The 23,997-nt window shown below is 40.6% G+C and overlaps 1 protein-coding gene across 1 annotated transcript; it reads left to right on the top strand.

Annotated features, from left to right (window-relative positions):
• The first annotated feature begins 5 nt into the window (after positions 1 to 5).
• Positions 6 to 23,780, top strand: chd1l (chromodomain helicase DNA binding protein 1-like). Its single transcript, XM_085398276.1, has 25 exons — positions 6 to 207; positions 419 to 531; positions 1,043 to 1,149; positions 1,236 to 1,347; positions 1,475 to 1,506; positions 2,028 to 2,109; positions 2,198 to 2,360; positions 2,543 to 2,698; positions 3,398 to 3,490; positions 3,638 to 3,734; positions 3,868 to 3,941; positions 4,110 to 4,220; positions 5,462 to 5,576; positions 12,038 to 12,191; positions 12,349 to 12,538; positions 14,385 to 14,530; positions 16,400 to 16,563; positions 16,664 to 16,860; positions 17,747 to 17,845; positions 17,934 to 18,004; positions 18,240 to 18,354; positions 19,128 to 19,236; positions 19,317 to 19,547; positions 19,738 to 19,819; positions 20,005 to 23,780. The coding sequence occupies exons 1-25, from the start codon at positions 114 to 116 to the stop codon at positions 20,125 to 20,127; spliced, it is 3,030 nt and encodes a 1,009-aa protein (XP_085254402.1). The 5' UTR covers positions 6 to 113; the 3' UTR covers positions 20,128 to 23,780.
• Positions 23,781 to 23,997: the final 217 nt, after the last annotated feature.

Genomic DNA, 23,997 nt, shown 5'->3' with positions numbered 1-23,997 from the left:
ACCCAGTCAGGAAGCATAAACTGCATGAAAACAACAGTGGGAACTCGCATGTCTGTACATGTCTCCGATAAAGTCGTCTTTCGTATAAATTGTAGTCCTGCCGGTCAGCAAACATGTCGGACATTTTGGTGAGAATAAAAAACAGCATCGCGGAGAAAAAGAAGGCGGATGTTGCTCAAAGTGACCTGAAGAAATGGGGATTGAGAGGTAGAAAGGCTATTTTTAACCTGGACGACTGACCTGCAAAGTACATACAAACTTCAGGCTGTCTTCACTCATTCACAGTGACATGGCGTTTTCTGTGGATACAAACTAAACGCACTTAGAGCAGATTAATACACTTTCAGCGCCGTCCTACATGTAATTTTCAGAGATTATATTAAACGTGCTCCAGCGGTGATGATCTTTCTCCTCACAGGGATACAGCTGAGACCCTACCAGCTGGACGGGGTGCACTGGTTAACTCAGTGCCTGAAGAACCAGCAGGGATGCATCTTAGGAGACGAGATGGGCTTGGGTAAAACCTGCCAGGTATGACATCATCTGTTTACCTGTAATCCAGAGCCCTGGCATGGCTGGACAGTTTTTATATAGGCGGTGAGGCTTGGAGCATCTGTTACACTGGGGGTGCCCAGAAGTTGATTCTAAAAAGCCTCAGTGCCATGTGACATATCAATTGTGCCTTTCGTTATATTTTTTATAGCACTTTTCTGTCACTTGGACCTAACGTGACATTTGTATAATTACTATAATTACATTTATTTTAATGCAGTTTTTCTACTCCATAGGCTTACACCTTTATAACATTAGCATACACTGGATCAGAGCCAGTGCTCTTCAAAGTTAAGCAATGTTTCTCTGAAGAGAGATTCTTGGTTTCCAAGTGGCTTGTTAGACAAATTACACACTTTGCTTCAATTGAATGAGAAGTTTTCCCCTTATGTGTCACACACTCATGAATCTGACCATTTGGGGGCTGCTTTATATATGGCTTATTATTTACATGTTCTAACGGTGTCCTGGTCATCATGTATCCCTTCAGACAATCTCTCTGCTGGTGTACATGTCAGGGGCTCTCAGGAAGAAAGGACCATTTCTGGTGCTGAGCCCACTCTCTGTCCTGGAGAACTGGAGGAATGAGTTGGAAAGGTGGAGCTACATTAATCAGTAATTGCATTTCATTTGATAATGTGCTTTTAGCGCTGTCTGTAAACCTGTGTGTGCCTCGCTTTCAGCTTCGCTCCCTCACTGACGGTCCTGGTTTACAAAGGAGACAAAGAAAGGCGGACAGAGATCCAGCAGGAGGCGAACTCTCAGGACTTCCATGTTCTTCTCACTACATATGAGGTCGGAGGCTATTAAGTGAAAACAAAACAGGATAAGGTTTCACCTTTGTTAAAACTGATATATATATATATATATATATATATATATATATATATATATTTTTTTTTTTTTTACCTGTTATTTCCAGCTGTGTCTCAAAGATGCTTCATTCTTGAAACGGTGAGTTTGTACTTATTCTTGATCTACATAAACTACTCTGGAAGCAATGTACTGTGAGGAAAATTTAACTGTGGGGTCCTAATACAAGTTTATATAGTTTTAAGCAAGAGGTGACAGAAAAAAGGACCAGTACCAACAGAGATATTGCTTTTAGGTCGCTCTGTGTCGGCTCTTCCCGGCCTTCACCCAGTAAGATCGGCTTAAACTGTAGTTATCTAGGTTAGCGACCTGTATGCCTGAGATGATCATGTTATTCTAGCCACACTACAAAACCAAGACTAGAAAAAACTGTCACAAACAAAGCTTTAATATTAGTCTGAAGCCTGTGTGTCTGTAGTAATCTACAGAGATTATTAGAGAGGGGTCATTCTTTTAAACGTGAGCCATTTTTAATATAAGCAATCCACCTTTGTATCAAATTATATGTGACAGAAGAAAAGGAAGAGAATAATGGTCTTTAAAGGTTTGTTCACTGAGAACAAAGTTTTCATGTGCTGATATTTCCCTGATCTCTTCCTCAGGTGGAAGTGGAAGGTGCTTGTGGTTGATGAAGCTCACAGGTTGAAGAATCAAAACTCGCTGTTGCACAAAACTTTGACAGAGGTACTAAGCAACACCTGGTTTGGGCAGATTTCTTCATTGTCTTTCCCTTGACCTCTTAAATCAGTTTGTTTGTGTTCTTCTCTTGTAGTTTTTCGTGGGATTCAGAGTCTTGCTGACAGGGACTCCCATTCAGAACAACCTGCAGGAGCTCTACTCCCTGCTGAGCTTCATCCAGCCCAATATCTTTATACCAGAAGACACAGACAGCTTTGTCAACTCTTACTCTGATGTACAAAGTCAGCCTGCGTTGGGTACGATACATAATTATAGCATAACAAAGCATAGCTTACATTCAGTGTTATTTCTGAGTCCATGCGTCTCTCCATATCCAAATAAATGTTTTGAAATATAATGGGTGAATATTGGTCACGAAAAAGTGGAGTACAGTAATGCACTGTAGAAACGCTAACCATGAATCTTATTACTTTTATAGCTGCTGAGCTCCAAAGCATCCTGGAGCCCTTCCTGCTCCGTAGAGTCAAGTCTCAGGTGGCCGTCGATCTGCCCAAGAAAACCGAGCTGGTGGTTTATCACGGCATGTCCGCTCTGCAGAAGAAATACTACAAAGCTGTTCTGATGAAGGATCTGGGTGAGACTTGGGCGCTATGGTGTGCTGTGTCATTTATAAATGCATTTTCTCTGCAGTACTTACCCTGCCTCTTTACTTATAGCATTAGCAAGAAAGCACCAGCTCAGCTTATCACTGATTTTTACAGTTGGCATAACAGACACTAAATCCTGACTTCTCTCTATCAGTTCTCTCTATTTTAGAGTTGGTTTTAAGGTTTTACTCATCACCTTAAAGAACTTCTGGGTCTGGTCTCCAGCTGTGTAGGAGAAATGTGCTATTTTTTTGTCTGTTCCAAAGTCGATGAATAAACCTGAAGGTGATCAAGGCACGAATATTCTGAGCTCTCATGGTTGCTTCATAGCTTTTATTATTAGTTTACTAGTTTTACTAGGGATGTTCCTGGCAACTAATTTCTCAGTCAACTAAACGAGGAACAAAAATGAGACTAACCAACTAGTCTACATCTAAGAAACACTCGGGTGTTAAGTTACATTTGAGAACCACCAAAAACTCATAACAAAGGCATTTTGTTATGTCCTTATGTCCTTGTTTCATGTCTTATAACTTTACACTGATTTTGTTGTTGTTTGATTTTGGCTTTTTCCACTTTGTAGGCTGTTTTTAAAGGTGCCAAGTGGAAATAATAGTTCTAATAGTATCTGTTTAGTGGCATCAGTCATTTGTAAATTCAATCTGCTTCTAAAACTCTTCTTTCAGAGGCTTTTGGAAATGACCAAGGCAGCAAAACTCGGTTGCTGAACATCTTGATGAACCTGAGGAAGTGTGTTGACCACCCTTATCTGTTTGACGGTGAGAGGTGCAGAGTGATGATGTAAAAAAGACTGGCTTTAGTTCTCTCTGCTACAGGAAAGACCTGAGGCGTAGGTGTGTTTTCAGTGGGACAGGATAAAGCCGCTTCCATTACATTCTATGTTTGTGTGTCTGTTTCTTGGATAGGAGTTGAGCCAGAGCCATTTGAGATGGGGGAACATCTCATTGAAGCCAGTGGAAAACTTTGTCTTTTGGACAGCATGCTGACATTCCTCCACAAAGGGTTTGCTGATGTGTTATTTGGCTCCACCTGGTGGTTTAGTGCGGCATTGCTGTAATGCTGTGATATTCTAAGTCACATATTCGTCTTTAAATTGAGTCTTACAATATTTGTGTTTTCATATCTGTGGTTGAAGGGGCCATCGGATCCTGCTGTTCTCTCAGATGACGAGGATGCTCGATATTCTCCAGGACTACATGGAGTACAGAGGTGAGTGAGAGTGAACATGAGGGGTTATTGTTCATTGACTTACTATTAATTGTTCTTAATGGCATGAATTAATTAGTAATTATTCTCATTCTTCATAATGGCAAACTTGAAAACCATTTGATTTATTCTTAGTTATAAATAAATGCTGAATTCAGCTTTTCTGTTCAGGTTACAGCTACGAACGTCTGGATGGGTCAGTCCGAGGGGAGGAACGAAACCTAGCAGTGAAAAACTTCAGCAGCAAAGATGTCTTCGTCTTTCTGCTCAGCACTAAAGCCGGTAAATAAAGCCCTGGTGTAGTATTTTCTTTGATATACTTATATATAAACTCATGTTAAACCGTTTCAAGTAATGAAGTCTATTCAAGTAATTCCTGTGAGTCAATAGCGCAGACTTCCGACTGATCTAAATGTTCAGTTTCAGTCAGGTTCTCCTTTTTTTCCTTTTTTAAAAACCTTTTTTTCACTCAATGAGTGCAGATATTCCTAATATGGTCATCAGAGGCACCGGAGCCCCACCCAGCTGCTGTCGGCAATCAGAAAAAAGGTGGAGGACCTAAAATTACTTGTTTCAGTCAGAGGATGAACTGAGGGGCTGCATTTTGAACTCGTGCAGAGCTGTTCTAGTAGAAGAATGGAAATGCAGAGCTGGGACAGAATAGGTTCTATTTAAGATATTCTTCAGACAAATGTCTGGATCTTTTGCTTTTTCATTTTACTGCAACATAACTAATATAACTCACTGGTAAATGTCACATGGAGAGCCCATACAAGAAGTGGCTGTTATTGGTTAGCCACAGAAAATTTCAGAGGGATGTTTAAGAAGCAGGTCTTTAGGCAGGAGGATGTGGAAAAAAGCTGGCATTTGTTTACAAAATGCAGCTTCAGAGCAAGCTACCACCTCTTCCCTCCCCTGCTACTCAATACCAAATACTTCTGCGCTCTCAGCCTCACCTGCATGGGCAAGAAACAGGTAGACAAAACCTAAATAGTAGATCGGTCAAAGACGATCCTGAAAGAGATCCTGGTTCCTGCTAAAAAAAACCCAAACCTAAATAGGGATAGAAAGTCATCATATGATCCGCTATCACGCACCCCACTGGTTATGATTGGGAACTAGGCATATGAAAAGGGGAAGCAGTAACCCCTTCTACTGTAGACATTTTAGATGCCAAAAGTGCTGAGAGTGCATTTCACAAACAAGACTGTGGCAATTTTTAAGATAACACTTCTGTGAACTCTGCTGTAGATTCAGATATGCAGACAAGCCTGCAAGCTCAGCTTGAGCTGACTTTCTAACACAGAAGTGGCTGAGAGAGGAAAGGGGAGTGATGACAGGAGATAAGAGCTGCAGCAGAATGAAACGCCTGTGTAAATAAGGCCAGCATGTTTCCTGTCACAGATTATGATTTTCTTTAACCTGTTTACAGTAAATGCACCAATCCTACTGTTTCTTTATTGCGTGCACAAAAATCGAGAGCCACAATTTTCAGTTTTTGTTCTTTCCCTCTGTCTTTGCAGGGGGAGTAGGGATGAACCTGACAGCTGCTGACACTGTCATTTTTGTGGATAGTGACTTCAACCCTCAAAATGACTTGCAGGCTGCCGCACGCAGCCACCGGATTGGTCAGAACAGGTGAAGCATACGAGAAATGATTCCAAGCAGGATCCAATCGGTATTTCATTTAGGTGTCCTGAAAGTCGCACCGTTTCGCAAAGGGACGTGCAGCATTGACAGCACAAAGAAGTGGTGAAAACTTCTGCACGATGTCCTGTTTTGCTGAAGAAAATAACTATCTCATTAGGCTTATCTCTAGTTAGGTGTGAAAGAGTACTCCCTGCATGCAACCTAGCTATTGCACATCAATAAGGCTTCATAGGGATGCTTACAGAAAGCAACAAAATTGATGCAGCAGAGCGAGACAAAAATGTTAACACTTACTTTGGTAGTGTTTTTCCATATTTTTATTTTTTCCCATGCTGGGGAACAATGTCTGCGATATCTTTTGATTTATGTCGTAAAAACAAGTTAAACAAGCCAAGATTATGTTGCACACTCATCATTTCACAACCAGCAACATGAGGGCATTGCCAGGAGGTTCTCGTTGAAAGAATTCCTGCACCTCCTGAGCTGTCCTTGGCTGCTTTACTTTTACTCTGTGGTCCAGCTCACCTGAAACCATTTCCGTTGGGTTTAGGGTGGATGATTGTGAGTGGCAGGCCTGAAAGTGTGTTTTGGCTCATTATTAAGAAAAACAATTGAATTTTCATTGAACTTGTTAAGTCTTGCTGTAGTATCATGACTGTAGTATGAGTGCAGAGCTCCCCTTTTGTTTTTCTTTCATGCAGTAACTGTTGTTGAAATAACCGGACCAGTTCAGGCAGTGCAGTTCGTGTATTATGCAGAGACCAGCTTAAAATCGAATGAATTGTTAGAGGTGTCACGTTGATATACTGATCTGTTCACAACAAGCGAGAAAATATTCCACCTTAAAACTTAGTGGTTGTCGCTGTCTCCATTTAGCTTCTTATTAAAGATTATGTGTTATGTTGTTTCAATATTTATATAACCCTTTGTCCTCTGGTTAGACAGAAACTCTATATTTCTTTTAAAGAAATATATAGCTTTTAAAATATTTGTAGGATACGTTGCAAAAAATCAGGTGCAGGGTGGGGATCAACAGGTAGAGCATTCAGAGGTGAGGTACAAATACGGCTGATGGAGAGGGGCATACTGGCAAAGAACGAGATGAGTTCGGAGAGAAAGATATGATCTGTTGTTAGTTATTCGAATATTTTACATATTATAATATTTTGCACATATCTGCAAGTCGCAACACATCACACTACACCTCCAACAGCTGACCTTAAGAGTGGTTTCACCATGAACTTCAGGCGAATGCGCATCAAATCCGACTTTTTTGACCCTTTGCGACCCATATCCGATCACATCATTTAAACAGCATGGCCTACCTGAGTGTTGTCACTGACAAGGTCCATCCCTTCATGACCACAATGTACTCATCTTCTGCAGACCGCCTTTGGGATGTAGTGAAACAGGAGAATCATAGCATGGATGTGCAACCGGCAAACCCGCAACTGTGTGATGCCGTCATGTCAATAAGGACCAAAATCAAAGGAATGGTTGAATCCATGTGAAGTCAACTTGTGTTGCTAATCAGGAAAAGGCAGACTTTCGGTGCCATTAGAACTACTACTGCCTGTGCACAGTGGTCCAAAAGACCTTCCAGGAACAGCCAAGCTGTTTCCTAGAGAACTGATTGGTCAGTAGGCGATAATTTTGTACCTTTTGATCTCCAGTCATAAACCGCTGCAGAGCAGTTTAGGTCTGCAGCATATGTTATCATGGCAATGTACACAAGAACTTAACCGCCAAGTTACCTGGATACGTTCAAATCCTGCTTTGTAGTACACATCTGCGGTCTGCGAAACCATTTGTTCCGGATGTTCCTGATTAATGTAATCAGAGACAACAATAGAAAGTATATTTTTAAAGTAGCTGACTAAAAACTTCACAGGCACATCTATGAAGGTCATTGCTTTGAATTCAGGTGAAGAAGTAGTTAAGACTTGTTGTCGATTTCTCATAATAATGCTGCCTCTTTTATTATTGTTGGATGGATTGTTATCTCTTCCTTTCAGGATGTTGCAGGTGATTGAAACGTTCCGCAGGCTGTCTTTGGTCCTCGGTCATATTTCACCATTACATGTCACAATTTTTCCTTCAGCTGTCAGCCTTTTTTTAATGTTGCTGTAGTATCATGACTGTAGTATGAGTGCAGAGCTCCCCTTTTGTTTTTCTTTCATGCAGTAACTGTTGTTGAAATAACCGGACCAGTTCAGGCAGTGCAGTTCGTGTATTATGCAGAGACCAGCTTAAAATCGAATGAATTGTTAGAGGTGTCACGTTGATATACTGATCTGTTCACAACAAGCGAGAAAATATTCCACCTTAAAACTTAGTGGTTGTCGCTGTCTCCATTTAGCTTCTTATTAAAGATTATGTGTTATGTTGTTTCAATATTTATATAACCCTTTGTCCTCTGGTTAGACAGAAACTATATTTCTTTTAAAGAAATATATAGCTTTTAAAATATTTGTAGGATACGTTGCAAAAAATCAGGTGCAGGGTGGGGATCAACAGGTAGAGCATTCAGAGGTGAGGTACAAATACGGCTGATGGAGAGGGGCATACTGGCAAAGAACGAGATGAGTTCGGAGAGAAAGATATGATCTGTTGTTAGTTATTCGAATATTTTACATATTATAATATTTTGCACATATCTGCAAGTCGCAACACATCACACTACACCTCCAACAGCTGACCTTAAGAGTGGTTTCACCATGAACTTCAGGCGAATGCGCATCAAATCCGACTTTTTTGACCCTTTGCGACCCATATCCGATCACATCATTTAAACAGCATGGCCTACCTGAGTGTTGTCACTGACAAGGTCCATCCCTTCATGACCACAATGTACTCATCTTCTGCAGACCGCCTTTGGGATGTAGTGAAACAGGAGAATCATAGCATGGATGTGCAACCGGCAAACCCGCAACTGTGTGATGCCGTCATGTCAATAAGGACCAAAATCAAAGGAATGGTTGAATCCATGTGAAGTCAACTTGTGTTGCTAATCAGGAAAAGGCAGACTTTCGGTGCCATTAGAACTACTACTGCCTGTGCACAGTGGTCCAAAAGACCTTCCAGGAACAGCCAAGCTGTTTCCTAGAGAACTGATTGGTCAGTAGGCGATAATTTTGTACCTTTTGATCTCCAGTCATAAACCGCTGCAGAGCAGTTTAGGTCTGCAGCATATGTTATCATGGCAATGTACACAAGAACTTAACCGCCAAGTTACCTGGATACGTTCAAATCCTGCTTTGTAGTACACATCTGCGGTCTGCGAAACCATTTGTTCCGGATGTTCCTGATTAATGTAATCAGAGACAACAATAGAAAGTATATTTTTAAAGTAGCTGACTAAAAACTTCACAGGCACATCTATGAAGGTCATTGCTTTGAATTCAGGTGAAGAAGTAGTTAAGACTTGTTGTCGATTTCTCATAATAATGCTGCCTCTTTTATTATTGTTGGATGGATTGTTATCTCTTCCTTTCAGGATGTTGCAGGTGATTGAAACGTTCCGCAGGCTGTCTTTGGTCCTCGGTCATATTTCACCATTACATGTCACAATTTTTCCTTCAGCTGTCAGCCTTTTTTTAATGTTGCTGTAGTATCATGACTGTAGTATGAGTGCAGAGCTCCCCTTTTGTTTTTCTTTCATGCAGTAACTGTTGTTGAAATAACCGGACCAGTTCAGGCAGTGCAGTTCGTGTATTATGCAGAGACCAGCTTAAAATCGAATGAATTGTTAGAGGTGTCACGTTGATATACTGATCTGTTCACAACAAGCGAGAAAATATTCCACCTTAAAACTTAGTGGTTGTCGCTGTCTCCATTTAGCTTCTTATTAAAGATTATGTGTTATGTTGTTTCAATATTTATATAACCCTTTGTCCTCTGGTTAGACAGAAACTATATTTCTTTTAAAGAAATATATAGCTTTTAAAATATTTGTAGGATACGTTGCAAAAAATCAGGTGCAGGGTGGGGATCAACAGGTAGAGCATTCAGAGGTGAGGTACAAATACGGCTGATGGGAGAGGGGCATACTGGCAAAGAACGAGATGAGTTCGGAGAGAAAGATATGATCTGTTGTTAGTTATTCGAATATTTTACATATTATAATATTTTGCACATATCTGCAAGTCGCAACACATCACACTACACCTCCAACAGCTGACCTTAAGAGTGGTTTCACCATGAACTTCAGGCGAATGCGCATCAAATCCGACTTTTTTGACCCTTTGCGACCCATATCCGATCATGGTGTGACAGTGTGAACAGCACAAATCTGATATTTTCAAATCCGATCTGGGTCACTTTCGTATGTGGTACTGAATCCGATACATATCTGATGTTTTAGAAAGCGACTGCTGTTTGAACGGTCACGTCGCATTAAATCAGTCTTCTACGTCACTGACACAAGACAGACGCCAAATATCAGCGCCCAAGAAGACATCGCGAACGCTTGCTGGCCATCCAGTGAAACTGTTTGGAAGACAACGTTGGAGAAACGTGAACATTTTATTTGTACTGTATAATCTGCAGATTCTGACAGAAATCTGCAACTATCCTTTGAAGTACCGCTCCTCTCTAAAACCGCAATAAGGATCATTATTAGGCCATATCTAAATAACTTGATAACTTAAAGCAAAATTGGGAAATGTAAAGTCCGAAACAAGTCTTTATATTAACAGCCATCAGTCAAATAACACTGTTTGGTCTGGGTCTAAACAGAGCGCGTTGTGTGTGACGTCTTCTTTTGCGCATGCGTTTTATTTGTAGTGTGAACAAGCAGACAAAAAAATCGGATTTGATCCAAAAATTGGATTTGAGCATTAAGACCTGCAGTATGAACGTAGCCTAAGTTTCGATTAAATGATCTACTTGGTCTTCATGTCTTTTTCTCTTGTGGTGGTCTTCATTAAAGGGGACATGAAACACTACACATATAAAGGTTATTTATAACACTGAGACCTACTCTCAACTGACATAGATGTAACACTGTCTGTGAAACTGGATTTAAGAAATAAATACCTAAAGTTAAACATCTTTAACACCATCTTCTGTCAGTAAATGACGTTAACCGGTTGGTTGGTTGCAGCTAATAAACTTACATTAGTTTCTGTTAGCTAACTAGTGACAGAACCGATAACTCCAAGAAGAGCAAGGAGACTAAAAATAAAAACAACTAAAAATCAGTCTAAAGGGGTCATTTTTGTGTTGCTACAATGAGTTTTATGTTACGTTGTTTACTTTCACTCTCCGTCTCGTTAGCAGTATCTGGCTCCCCGCTGTTTGGCTAGCTGCACTCAAGGGGGAAAATCGAGCTGTTAACCGTAATATTCGGGTTTGTTACGCACTTTATAAATGAGGACTGCGTGGAGGTGGAGGAGAGCCTGTTTGATCCAGGTGTGAGGTGATTCACCGGACCGACAAGCTGGTGTTAGAAACTCACATTTTTCCTCGTCTGGCCAAGTAAGGGGCGCAGTCAGCTGATGCGATCAAAACTATTTTATGCAGTAAAAAAATCTTTCTTTTCCCACGAGCACATCCAGTTTACAACATAACAGCACTACATGCACACCACAAACATAACTGTGTTTCTTACTGAAGCACGATTGGATATCCTAACAGTATGTCTGTAGGAAAAGTAGGCCGATGCGTGCCATGGACAAAACAACAATAAAAAATCTGTCACTTTTTAAAATAAAATGTAAATTAGCCTTTATATGTGTTGCGTTTCATGTCCCCTTTGATGGCTTTTGTGACTGAACTTGAAAGGTTTTTGAAGTGTTCTGGACTAACAGACTTTCATGTTTTAAGGTAGTATTAGTCGGTTGTTCTCCTTAACATTGTGGGGGTGTTTGCTGTATACCAACACTGCCTTGGCATGACACTGTCAGTCTGGCATCAGTCAGCTAGACTGCTGACTTGGCTGCCATACTCGGCTCTGACTTAGCCAGTAGATATCAGGTCCAAGAGATCTGTTTACGTCCGTAATGACTGTAAATTTGTTTCAGAACAAGGCTAGATAATAACCCATACTTATCGTGAATTTCAGCAAATGTAGACTCTCGTTTGCGCCACATAGACTGTATGTAATCAAATCTCAGACATGATTGGTTAATAGATCTCCAACCACTGTATATGTACCTACATTTACAGTCTCAGACTGCTGCAGTTGAATTTATATACGTTTATCCTTTCAGTTTGATTCACCTAACTTTTAGTCTATTTTTATTACATTTTCTATTGTATTAATATCTGCATGTCAGTCGTCTGTGAAGCACTTTGCAGTAATCTACAGGAAATGAGCTATAAAAGTAAAGATTAATTGACTGATTGATTATGGGTAGCTTGAGCTTTACTCTATGAATTTAACAATTCTCAACTTAATGGAAGTTCAATGTGATGTTGGGGTTCAATATTTGAATGATTTCCTACAGGCCTGTGAAAGTGATCCGCCTCCTGGCACGAGACACTGTGGAGGAGATCATGTACTCTCGCGCTGTGTCCAAGTTGCAGCTCACCAACACTGTTATTGAAGAAGGCCGCTTCTCTTTACTGGATCAAGCTCAGTCAGCTGCAGGAGGGCTGCAGGTTTGTGAGCTTTAAATCACTGAAAATAAATTCTATCACTGCAGGATAATCCCTGATAATCTCTGAATCCTTCAGTGCTCAGTTTACTGTGTGTCCGCTTTGTATGAAAACCTCTCCAGTTTTCACCTCCTCTGCTCACATTTCCTCTTCGGCACAGCTAAGCGAGATCTTGAAGTTTGGCATGGATAAGCTTTTGTCATCTGATGAGAGCTCCATACAAGATGTGAAACTGGAGAAGATCCTTGGCCTGTCACATAATGGTCATTGGGTGGATGATGAGGACTACTCCCAGCATGAAGAAAATGAAGAGGATGATGAAGGGAAAGGATCTGAAGCTGACGGGCAGAGTATGTTTCATTATAGTGTACATGTTGAAATCTCAAATCACTATGGGCTATTCTTAGTGTGCGAATTTCAAAAACTACTAATATAATGTAACTGGTGTGGTATAGCGAACATGTTGTTCCTGCATGTAAGCGACTCCGTCTTACTTTTGGTTCTTGAACTGCAAACCACAGAGGAGAAAACACCCAAGATTGCTTCTCTTGGGCTCATCACTAGAGGTTGCAAAGAAAACAGAGGAAATCTGCAAATCACTTTAGGTCAGGAGTGACAAATTTAGTTTCACATAGGGCTGCAAGAGAAAATGAGAATCACATTGAGAGTAAGACAGATAAGTGTTCAAATACAGTCCTATAAAAATAAAAAAGGTAAAAACAACCTTACTTCTTCCATAGGGATTAAAAGGGTACATTGCAGCCAGGTGCTGCTTATCGAATGTAGTATAAAAGCAGAGATTTTACCAGTTTTCTGTTGTGGTATATTGAGGTGTGTGTTAACACAATGCCACAGCCTTTCCAGGAGTGGATGTCCCAGTAAATTCACCTTGAAGTCAGACAGTGCAAGGCTCAAAGAAACTGCAAAAAAACCTTGGAGTGGCATCTGAGACTCTACAGGCCTCAGTTAGCATGTTAAATGTTAAAGTTCATGACAGTACAGTTAGAAAAACATGGAAGAATCCTGGAAGGATTACCAGGAGAAAACATCTTCTCTCTACGGCATCACAGCTTAGGTTTGCAAACCTGCATCAGCCCAAACCACAAGACTTGGGCAACAACATCTTTTGACTGAAGACACCCAATTGGAGGTGTTTGGCATAATGCACGGCGCCATGTTTGTCACAAATACCTATTGCATGCTGTCAATCGTGGCGGAGGCATGATGATCCGGGCTCGTTTTGCAGCCACAGCATCAGGGAACTTTGCAGTCAGTGACTCGTCCATGAACTCCTCTGTATAACAAAGTATTCTAGAGTCAAATATGAGGCTGGCTGCCTGACCGAAGCTGGGTCATGCAGAAGGACAATGATCTCAAACACAGCAGCAAATCTACGGCAGAATGTCTGAAAAGGTAAAGAATCAAGGCGTTACAACTCAACCTGAAGACCTTCCAAGAACTAGATTATTTTTATATTATATATTAAAACCAGTCATCCCCCCCTCATACAGCTGAAGCCTAACAGCTAACTAACACAGCATGGCATAACTGGCAATGAGTGGGTACTTTTTTTTTTCTTTTTTTTTTACCATGAAGAAAGGCCTGTTTACTGATGTGTCATAAAATGACGGCTGTTTTTAAATGATATAATTTGTATCATCATTTTGAATTCAAACACCAGCAGAGATACTGAGTCATGGACAGCAAAGAGGGGCGGGAAGGTGCTCCGTCAAAAAGACACAAATCTAGAGCAAAATAAGTTTGAACCCATCTCAAAGTGACGACTCTGTAAAAGGAAGTCTCACCGCAGCACAGGAAATGAAAGTCAGGGAGGCCATTAAGAAGATGATTTTTCTGAGAAAGTGTTTCGGGTGTAATGTGCAGCAAATTTCATCCCAATAAATTAGATGATTCCATAAAATTTTCCTCACGGGCAACGAGATAAGTTTAAGTAGAGAAAAATGGGCTTTTGACAAAATGAAAGCAGGACAAACTAAATATGTCTTGCCCCCGATGTGATTCTCATTTCTCTCGTGTCCCTTAAGTTTGACACCTCCATTAAAAGCCTTTAAAGAAGCCAGGAGCCTGTTAGTTTACATGCAGATTTTGACCTCCTCTGTGCTTCATCACAGCCGACATAGTCTTTTCTCTCTTTGTGATGATTATCTCAAACCTCTGTCCCCTCTGCTCCTTTAGACCACCTGTACTTCTTTGAGGGGAAAGACTACAGTAAGGACCCCAGCTCTGAGGACCAGAAGAGCTTTGATCGTTTGTTGGAGGAGCAGCTGACCGGGTTTCAGAGAGCAGCAGGAGAGGGACGAGCTCTGCGACACAAAACTGGAGTAAGACGCCCCGACTTTAAATTAAAACAGAATTATCTTTGTAAGGACATGCATCCCACATGAGGTTAGTTATGTATAGACAGAATGCTGAAAACTTAAAAGAAATTAGCCATGTTAGACACTCATCGTGGCTCTGCAGTTTAAAGTTAATTAGCAGACGAGGAACACTTGGACGGAGGACACATCCACCCCCATGAAAAATGAAGGGAACACTGTGATGATCACAGTGTAACACAGTCTGTAAGATGTTGGGGACATCAATCAGTTCGGTCCTGACAGACTTTTTTCTAGTTTTGCTTTTTGCTCGTGTCCTCGTCGCTACCACAACATGTGGGCGTAACGATAGAGGTGCAGGCTGGTGGTGTAATGGCGTGCTTTGGGCCCCTAAGTACCAGCTGAACATCATTTAAACAGCATGGCCTACCTGAGTGTTGTCACTGACAAGGTCCATCCCTTCATGACCACAATGTACTCATCTTCTGCAGACCGCCTTTGGGATGTAGTGAAACAGGAGAATCATAGCATGGATGTGCAACCGGCAAACCCGCAACTGTGTGATGCCGTCATGTCAATAAGGACCAAAATCAAAGGAATGGTTGAATCCATGTGAAGTCAACTTGTGTTGCTAATCAGGAAAAGGCAGACTTTCGGTGCCATTAGAACTACTACTGCCTGTGCACAGTGGTCCAAAAGACCTTCCAGGAACAGCCAAGCTGTTTCCTAGAGAACTGATTGGTCAGTAGGCGATAATTTTGTACCTTTTGATCTCCAGTCATAAACCGCTGCAGAGCAGTTTAGGTCTGCAGCATATGTTATCATGGAAATGTACACAAGAACTTAACCGCCAAGTTACCTGGATACGTTCAAATCCTGCTTTGTAGTACACATCTGCGGTCTGCGAAACCATTTGTTCCGGATGTTCCTGATTAATGTAATCAGAGACAACAATAGAAAGTATATTTTTTAAAGTAGCTGACTAAAAACTTCACAGGCACATCTATGAAGGTCATTGCTTTGAATTCAGGTGAAGAAGTAGTTCAGACTTGTTGTCGATTTCTCATAATAATGCTGCCTCTTTTATTATTGTTGGATGGATTGTTATCTCTTCCTTTCAGGATGTTGCAGGTGATTGAAACGTTCCGCAGGCTGTTTTTGGTCCTCGGTCATATTTCACCATTACGTGTCACAATTTTTCCTTCAGCTGTCAGCCTTTTTTTAATGTTATCAAAAGTGAATACCAGTTAAAACCTATTTTAATCACAAGATTCTTGTTGCCTTGGGTTTTTTCCCTACCACACTCAGTGTTGTAGCTCCTATGGGACCGGGTTGTTAACTCTGGAGGAGCTGTAGCTTTAACATCGCTAACGAGAGCATTATAGTTAACGAAAACTAACTAAGCTAGTTTTTGTTAACTTTGCTAAATATTCAAACACTGTCACATTGGTAGATGTGTTTATTGAGAATGGGATCACCGCAGGACTGACAGTCAACAGTTAGAAAGCTTTGTTTATATTATAAATTCTACTTTCTTACATTTTGCGCCTGACAAATATTATCCACCTCAAAATTCTCCAAATACCAAAGCGATTACTGAAACTCATAAAATCTCAACTGAAATTAAACTGCACAAATAAAAAAATGGAAAATGGATCAAATGTATACTCTGGACTGAGCAACATTTAATTGACTTTAATTTTATCTGTGGGTTGATTTGAATGAATATTACAGGAAATCCCAGCAACCACAAAAACCCAGGCTTTCAGTGTTACTTAAAGGATGGATACAAAGCAGCCTCACATGTTTTCTTACGCTGATAATCCCAGTGTTGCAAGCGTTATATGAGTGTGATTTTTCTCGATGGGTTCTCAGGTTTCACTGTCGGTAGCCCTTGGGATTCCAACGAGGAAGAGGAAGCCTGTCACGGAGGCTGAGCTGGAGCTGAGGCGGCAGAGGAGGGAGGAGGCTGCAGCCAAGAGAGCCAAAATGCAGGAGGAGATGAAGAAGAAGCAGGAAGAGCAGAAATACAAGAAAAAGTAAAGATTTATTAGTTTATTTGCTTTTTTAAAACAATTCTGAGACTTCTTTTGCACAAACAGTTTTTCCCTTTATTTGACTTGTGGGTTCGTTGTGCAGAATGGCCTGGTGGGAGTCCTGCGGGTACAGATCTCGGTGCCTGCCGTCTGTGGACAGTGAGGAAGAGGAGGAAGAAGAGGAGGATGGCAGCAGCATGTGCTCCACAGACTCTGACAGCACGGATATCCACTATGTTCTGGGGGATGTTACTCATCCTCACACCGCCCGGGGAGACGCCATCATCGTCCACTGCGTTGGTACGTGCCCCATTTTTCTTGTTACTTCGTAAACTGACACATTAGAATTTTTTTAATTCAGTGTGCGCTTTGTAGGAACTATAGATGGATATGGACATTACATGATGTCACCTTTCGGTACAGGTACAGGTGCTAAGTAATAAGCTAAGACCAAGAATTATTTTCACCAGAATTAAAGCACAAACTTCAGCTCCTCATATGGTCTGGTGAGTAAAACATATGATGTGCATTGGATTAAAAATCCTCCAAAAAACACCAACAGTGGAGAGGTTGAACCTGAATAAGACTGTCAGGACAGCTGTCAGTCACAGTAACCACATCCTTAGCATTAAGTCTCTCAGTTTTAGGAGGCTACTAGATAATTACCTGTTATTACAGTGTGATACACTAAAAGCCCTGACTTATAGTGCAAAAGTTAACAAAAAAGTACAAAATTGATCATTTTCTTGTGCAAAGCAAATAAGAACTACTGAACGACTCACTAATGGAAATAGGAAAGAAAAAAAAAGTCTGTTGAGCAGACCCTAACCAACGGTTTCTACCTTAGAGAAGCTGATTAATGCCAACATGGTGCCAAACAGGCCTCTGTAGAGAGAAAGATTTATCTTACACAAAAGAGAACTAGATCTGTACCAGTTGCAGCAGGACTGAATGTTGGATTGCGTAAAAGAACCTGGTGTGAAAACTTTGATGTCGTGCAAAGTCTTAATTAATACCTTAATTTATCAGTTCAAACCAAAACGACTGGCAACATGTCAGATGGTAACTTTGCCACGATATGATGCAGGTGTGGCTTTTAATTCGTGTTTGGTGCCCCTTGGGCACAATAAGTTTGAAAACCAAACCACGGCATGTGTTATTTACCAAAGTAGTGATTCCTGTGTAGATGACTCAGGTCGGTGGGGAAGAGGAGGTCTGTTTACAGCACTGGAGGTGAGATCAGACGAGCCGCGAAAGCAGTATGAGTTAGCTGGAAAGATGAAAGGTAAGATTGACAGTAAAAAAGCATTTTATTTCTTCTTTGGTGGTCTGACTAAAGAATGAGTCACAAAATTAAATATGATTTGTTTCAGATTTGGATCTTGGAAGTGTGCTTCTGTTCCCAATTAATGACAAACAGTCCAGATTGAACAGCCAAGATCAAGTAGGTTCTGGTTGAAGAACTCTGCTGCATAAAACACCCTGAATGTCTTAAAAAACATGCTTGTTTCACAATATTTTTTGTTTCTTTGCAGTAGTAGTGATCAGTTGTGTGATATACCTGCTTTGGGTTAATGTGTGGTGACAGGCTTGCAAAGCTGTGAGGAACAGCACTCAGTGCCATGCAACAGTGATCAGATAATGTGTTGATCAGCTTCCATCTCCTTCCTGTCACCCAGTTAGCCCTAATAGTGGCACAGCAGCGAGACAAAGCCAACAACTTGTCTGGGATCTTTCTGAGTGCTCTGGATGAAGGCCTGAAGAAGATTTACAAAGCGGCCAAAAGAACCAAGGGTGCAGTAAAGCATTTCATGCTATTTTAATACAAAAAAGTGTGAAATGTCTTTTTTTTGTTTTCATGTAGCCTGAGACTGGTGAAATTGTGAAAAAAGTCAAGTCAGCAGTGCTCACATAAACCCTTGTAAAGGTTCGAATAATAACCAAACACCTTACAGTAATAACACACCTTGAAAATGATGCGTTATTACTGTAAGACCTGATTGGCAGGATTTACAGGACGTGCTGTGTGCCATCTGATGTGTGCACGCACAAATTCTTACAAACACAACTGCAGAAGAACAACCAATGAAGCGGGAATTTATATTTCCTCTAGTTATGTTGCACGCTAGATGAACTGATTAAAAGACTTTGCACTCGCTGCTTTTGCTGTTTGTGCCCCAAAATCAACCGATACCTTTAAGAAACTCGTAAAGACGCTTCTTAAATCTTACATTTAGTAATCGAGGCACAGCTGTGCACATTATCAAACCAGGTTTGTTTTCTTTCTCCCTCTCTTCTCTCTTTGGCTCAATAGGTCTTTATTGCAAATACTCTTCTTTTTTTATGCCTCTTAAATTCTTTGTGACTTGATTATTATTTCTCCTCATGTCCTTTGAACCTTTACACGTGATACTGGGCTACAAATAAATTGGCTTGACTTAATTCTCATTCACCACAGTGTTTTCTTATTGTTGTAACCCTCTGCACTAAAATACTTTCAATGGTAAAGACTGCAGGAGGCTACTGCTAACAGCCACTAACCCTTGTTGTCTTTTTCCCACACAAAGCAAGTGTTCATCTTCCACGTATCGGTCACGCTACCAAAGGTTTCAACTGGTACGGCACAGAGAGGCTCATCAGGAAGCACCTTGCTTCCAGAGGCATCCCCACATTCATGTATCTTTTAGTGCTTTCAGAGCATGGACTCAGTAGTAGTAGTTGTGATGTCTGTAATCTTCTCTTAACCAAACTTTCAGATACTATCATAGCAGAAATGTCAAGAACACAGCTATACCCCAGACATCCACTTCAGCATCCTCCCCGGGGCTACAGTTGCAAAATTCTGATGACACCGACTCTGCAACCTCCGGGCCCTCGGCTACACTCCAGAGCCCTGCAGACCTCCCTAGTTTCATGAACGGGGTCCGTGTGTTTTTCTACAACTTGCCTGCATCAGAGAGGAAGAGGCTGGCCCGCTATCTTATCACATATCCTTTAATACTGGTTGCCACAGCTTGGTGTTTTAACAGTTACTGTCTCCTGCGTGCTTTCATCTGCGGCAGTTTGTGTGGTTTTGTTGAGAAAAGAGCCCGAAAGCTTAAAAGCCACAATTGCGAACTACAGAGGTGTGGTACGATGCTCAAATAATGTTATAACTCCTCCTTAGCTGAAGTGCACTTATGATGGAGATGAGGAGGAGATCATGAGTCCGGATGTCACCCACATAGTAGCAGAGGTGGAGAACAACATCCACTCACAGGTTAGTGTCATGGTAACTCTCACTGATGCTTATCTGACGTTTGACATACATAATCTTTTCCAGTAATGTTTATTTGTCGAGGTGGGGCGGAAAGAGTTAGGAGGCATTTTCTTGAGGCAGATTAAATTTCTTTAGGTTGTAAACGATGTAAATTAAATACTATCTCTTTGTTTTGTTCGAACCAGGAGCTCCAGGATCTGCTGCGTCAGTACAGTCAGGCTGTTCCTGTGCAGAGGGCCTGGCTCGAGTCCTGCTTTTCCAAACAAACAAGAATCAACACTGCACAGTACCTACATAAGCTCAGATAACACACTGTTTTATTGGTGTGTTTTTAAATTACGTCATTAAATTGTGCTTCGTCACAATGAACTCTGAGTTCACTGTTGGATGCTTGACACATAGTGCAGATCATTTGATAGCTATTAAAATTGATTATCTTTAAGCAGCATAAGGAGTAAACGAACAACAACAAAGGAGGAGGTTTGATGTGTTTTACATAAATACATTACTAGGTTTAAAAGAAATATAAATGACACAAAATCATTCATACACCTAATTTTGTCAATTCAGGCTCACGGGGCATAGCCTGTCCCAGCTGTCATCCCTCGACAGGGCACCAGTGCATCATCGGGCCGGCGCACAGAGACAGACAACCATTCATACCTACTGCCAATTTACATGATTCCAAACATTCTTTACAAATAAATAACTGCAAAGTGGGGTGTGCGTAATTATTCAGCCCCCCTTTGGTCTGAGTGCAGTCAGTTGCCCATAGCAATGTCTATGGGCAACTGAGAGAGACCATAGAGACCTGATGAGTGCTAATGACTAAATAGAGTGCACCTGTGTGTAATCTAAGGTCAGTACAAATACAGCTGCTCTGTGACGGCCTCAGAGGTTGTCTAAGAGAACATTGGGAGCAACAACACCATGAAGTCCAAAGAACACACCAGACAGGTCAGGGATAAAGTTATTGAGAAATTTAAAGCAGGCTTAGGCTACAAAAAGATTTCCCAAGCCTTGAACATCCCACGGAGCACTGTTCAAGTGATCATTCAGAAATGGAAGAAGTATGGCACAACTGTAAACCTACCAAGACAAGGCCGTCCACCTAAACTCACAGGCCGAACAAGGCTGATCAGAAATGCAGCCAAGAGGCCCATGGTGACTCTGGATGAGCTGCAGAGATCTACAGCTCAGCTGGGGGAATCTGTCCATAGGACTACTATTAGTCGTGCACTGCACAAAGTTGGCCTTTATGGAAGAGCGGCAAGAAGAAAGCCATTGTTAACAGAAAACCATAAGAAGTCCCATTTGCAGTTTGCCACAAGCCATGTGGGGGACACAGCAAACATGTGGGGGACACAGCAAACATGTGGGGGACACAGCAAACATGTGGAAGAAGGTGCTCTGGTCAGATGAGACCAAAATGCAGAACGCTATGTGTGGCGGGAAACTAACACTGCACATCACTCTGAACACACCATCCCCACTGTCAAATATGGTGGTGGCAGCATCATGCTCTGGGGGTGCTTCTCTTCAGCAGGGACAGGGAAGCTGGTCAGAGTTGATGGGAAGATGGATGGAGCCAAATACAGGGCAATCTTGGAGGAAAACCTCTTGGATTCTGCAAAAGACTTGAGACTGGGGCGGAGGTTCACCTTCCAGCAGGACAACGACCCTAAACATAAAGCCAGGGCAACAATGGAATGGTTTAAAACAAAACATATCCATGTGTTAGACTGGCCCAGTCAAAGTCCAGATCTAAATCCAATCGAGAATATGTGGCAAAATCTGAAAACTGCTGTTCACAAACGCTGTCCATCTAATCTGAGCTGGAGCTGTTTTGCAAAGAAGAATGGGCAAAGATTTCAGTCTCTAGATGTGCAAAGCTGGTAGAGACATGCCCTAAAAGACTGGCAGCTGTAATTGCAGCAAAAGGTGGTTCTACAAAGTATTGACTCAGGAGGCTGAATAATTACGCACACCCCACTTTGCAGTTATTTATTTGTGAAAAATGTTTGGAATCATGTATGATTTTCGTTCCACTTCTCACGTGTACACCACTTTGTGTTGGTCTTTCATGTGGAATTCCATTAAAATTGATTCATGTTTGTGGCTGTGATGTGACAAAATGTGGGAAAATTCAAGGGGGCCGAATACTTTTGCAAGCTACTGTAGAAACACAAATTAACCTAACATGCATGTCTCTGAAACCTGTGCAAACAGAAATGTGAATTTAAACTGTGTAGTTTGAATTCACATCCAGTTGCAGATATGAGACATCTACAAGCTCGTTTTTAACAAAAATCAACTAACGTGGAACTATTTTAGGCTCTGAGTGACTCTGACTAAAAGAGAATGAGCCATTCTGAAGTGGACCTAATCTGCTCCTTTCCATCTCTGCATTTTTGCTACTTTGAACTCTACTAAAGTAGCTTTGCACTATTCACTACTGAAAAAATATAGCTTGCTTCTCTCCCTATAAGAGAAATTTGTTTTGATTGGCTGTCTCTCACAAATAGAAGTTTTGATCAACAGGTAGGAGGTGCTTCTGGGCTGCTGTGACCATATTATCACTATCCCTCTGTCACTGACATCATACTTAGCTGCAGGCAGGTTTTTCCCCACTCTCGTTGTTTAGAGAAGTCTGAGGCCTGAGCTCACGGGAATTACTGGAAACTGCATTTATCCTGCATGAAGAGTAGATTATTAACTGGTGAGTTTTTCTAAATCTCCTCTTGGACACAAATTTACCCCTTCATGATCTTATTACACTTAGATTCAAATCAAATTCAAATTTTATTTGTCACGTACACAGTCATACACAGTACGATATGCAGTGAAATGCTTAGACAACTGCTCGTGACCTAAAGGGAAAAAAAAGGAAAAGGCTATGAATAAGATAGGAAATAAATATGAAAAATTAAAAAGGGTAAATTTAAATAAGGAAGGAATAAAATATAAATTAAGGTTAAAAATGAAATAACTGTACAACACAAATTAGAATGAAGGGTAAATTTAACTGGGAAAGAATAAGATAAAATATATAAATTAAATTAAAGTTGAAAATAAATTAACTGTACAACAAAATACACAATACACAGTATAGAACTATATAAGAATGTATGAAGAAATATAAATAAATAAATAAATATATATATACACAATAACAGCAGCTGTACAAGTATTAACTGGAAATGAAGAATATAGTGACCAGTGTTGTGCAATCCACATTATGTCTTGTGCAGTGCAAATATGCTTAAAGTGATTTGGAAGATTCTTGGTGTAGGTGATCACTGAGCTCAGGTTTCTCTTAATTTTCATGAAAGTTTTGTCGCATCCAATTTGATCAAATCTTTATGACCACAGACAAACAGTGAGATGACTGGACAGATGCGGGTATAGGCTGAATATCTATGATAAAGAAACGGGTGAGGCAACTTCAAGTTGTATAGGAAGGGGAAAAAACGATCCTAATGTAACTATAGATCTATTATACGGGTTCATATCCTTTACACTTTGACCTTGACCTGAGGCATCTCAGCATCCAAGTGATTTCTGGTTTGCAGAATAAAATTCTGTGCTTGCTTTTAAGATTTTAAGGCAGTTTCAGTGTCTCTAATAACATTTTATTAGATTATAAACTCCTTTATCAATAGTCTTACTTATGAAGGTTACACTTAAAATAGTCTTGTCGTAAGTTATTTTAGTTACGTTTTCAGGGATTCCTTGACTCCATATTAAATCTTCCTTCAAAATAAGATAGTGTGAAACTGAAAAGAACCAAATTTCTTTTTCCATCACTGAATGATTTTTTTTTTTAGTAAAAGTAATTTATTTTTATTGATTTTTTTTTGCATATTTAGAAAAAAATCCTGTAATTTTTTGTGCCACACTCCAAAGAGGAAACTTTTCAACAGAACATCTAATGAGCAAATAAACGGGTTTTAAGATGTTGGACTTTGTGTTTTGTTGTTAGTTTTGATGAATTCAGGTGTTTTGTTTTCTGGGTGGGAAGAAAGTCATGATGTGTATCTACTATCATTAAAGAACTGTAGATTACAGTTTAATTATCTATTAATTTAGAGTAACTTTACCATTAAACAATGAAATGGTGATTACATGTTTTCTAACTAATAATGATGAAATTTGCTAGTTACATTTCCGTAAAAACA

The sequence above is a fragment of the Rhamphochromis longiceps genome, linkage group LG23 (assembly GCF_057381845.1).
Source record: "Rhamphochromis longiceps isolate RC_006_pf linkage group LG23, R_longiceps_female_GT1.1, whole genome shotgun sequence".
NCBI lineage: Eukaryota > Metazoa > Chordata > Actinopteri > Cichliformes > Cichlidae > Rhamphochromis > Rhamphochromis longiceps.
This window is presented reverse-complemented; position numbering and strand designations above follow the sequence as displayed.

Coding starts and splice junctions, on each gene's coding strand:
- chd1l (XM_085398276.1), top strand. CDS start 114: ATGTCGGACATTTTGGTGAGAATAAAAAACAGCATCGCGGAGAAAAAG. Junction 17,846..17,933: donor GTTAGCTGGAAAGATGAAAG/GTAAGATTGACA, acceptor GATTTGTTTCAG/ATTTGGATCTTGGAAGTGTG. Junction 19,820..20,004: donor AGAACAACATCCACTCACAG/GTTAGTGTCATG, acceptor TGTTCGAACCAG/GAGCTCCAGGATCTGCTGCG.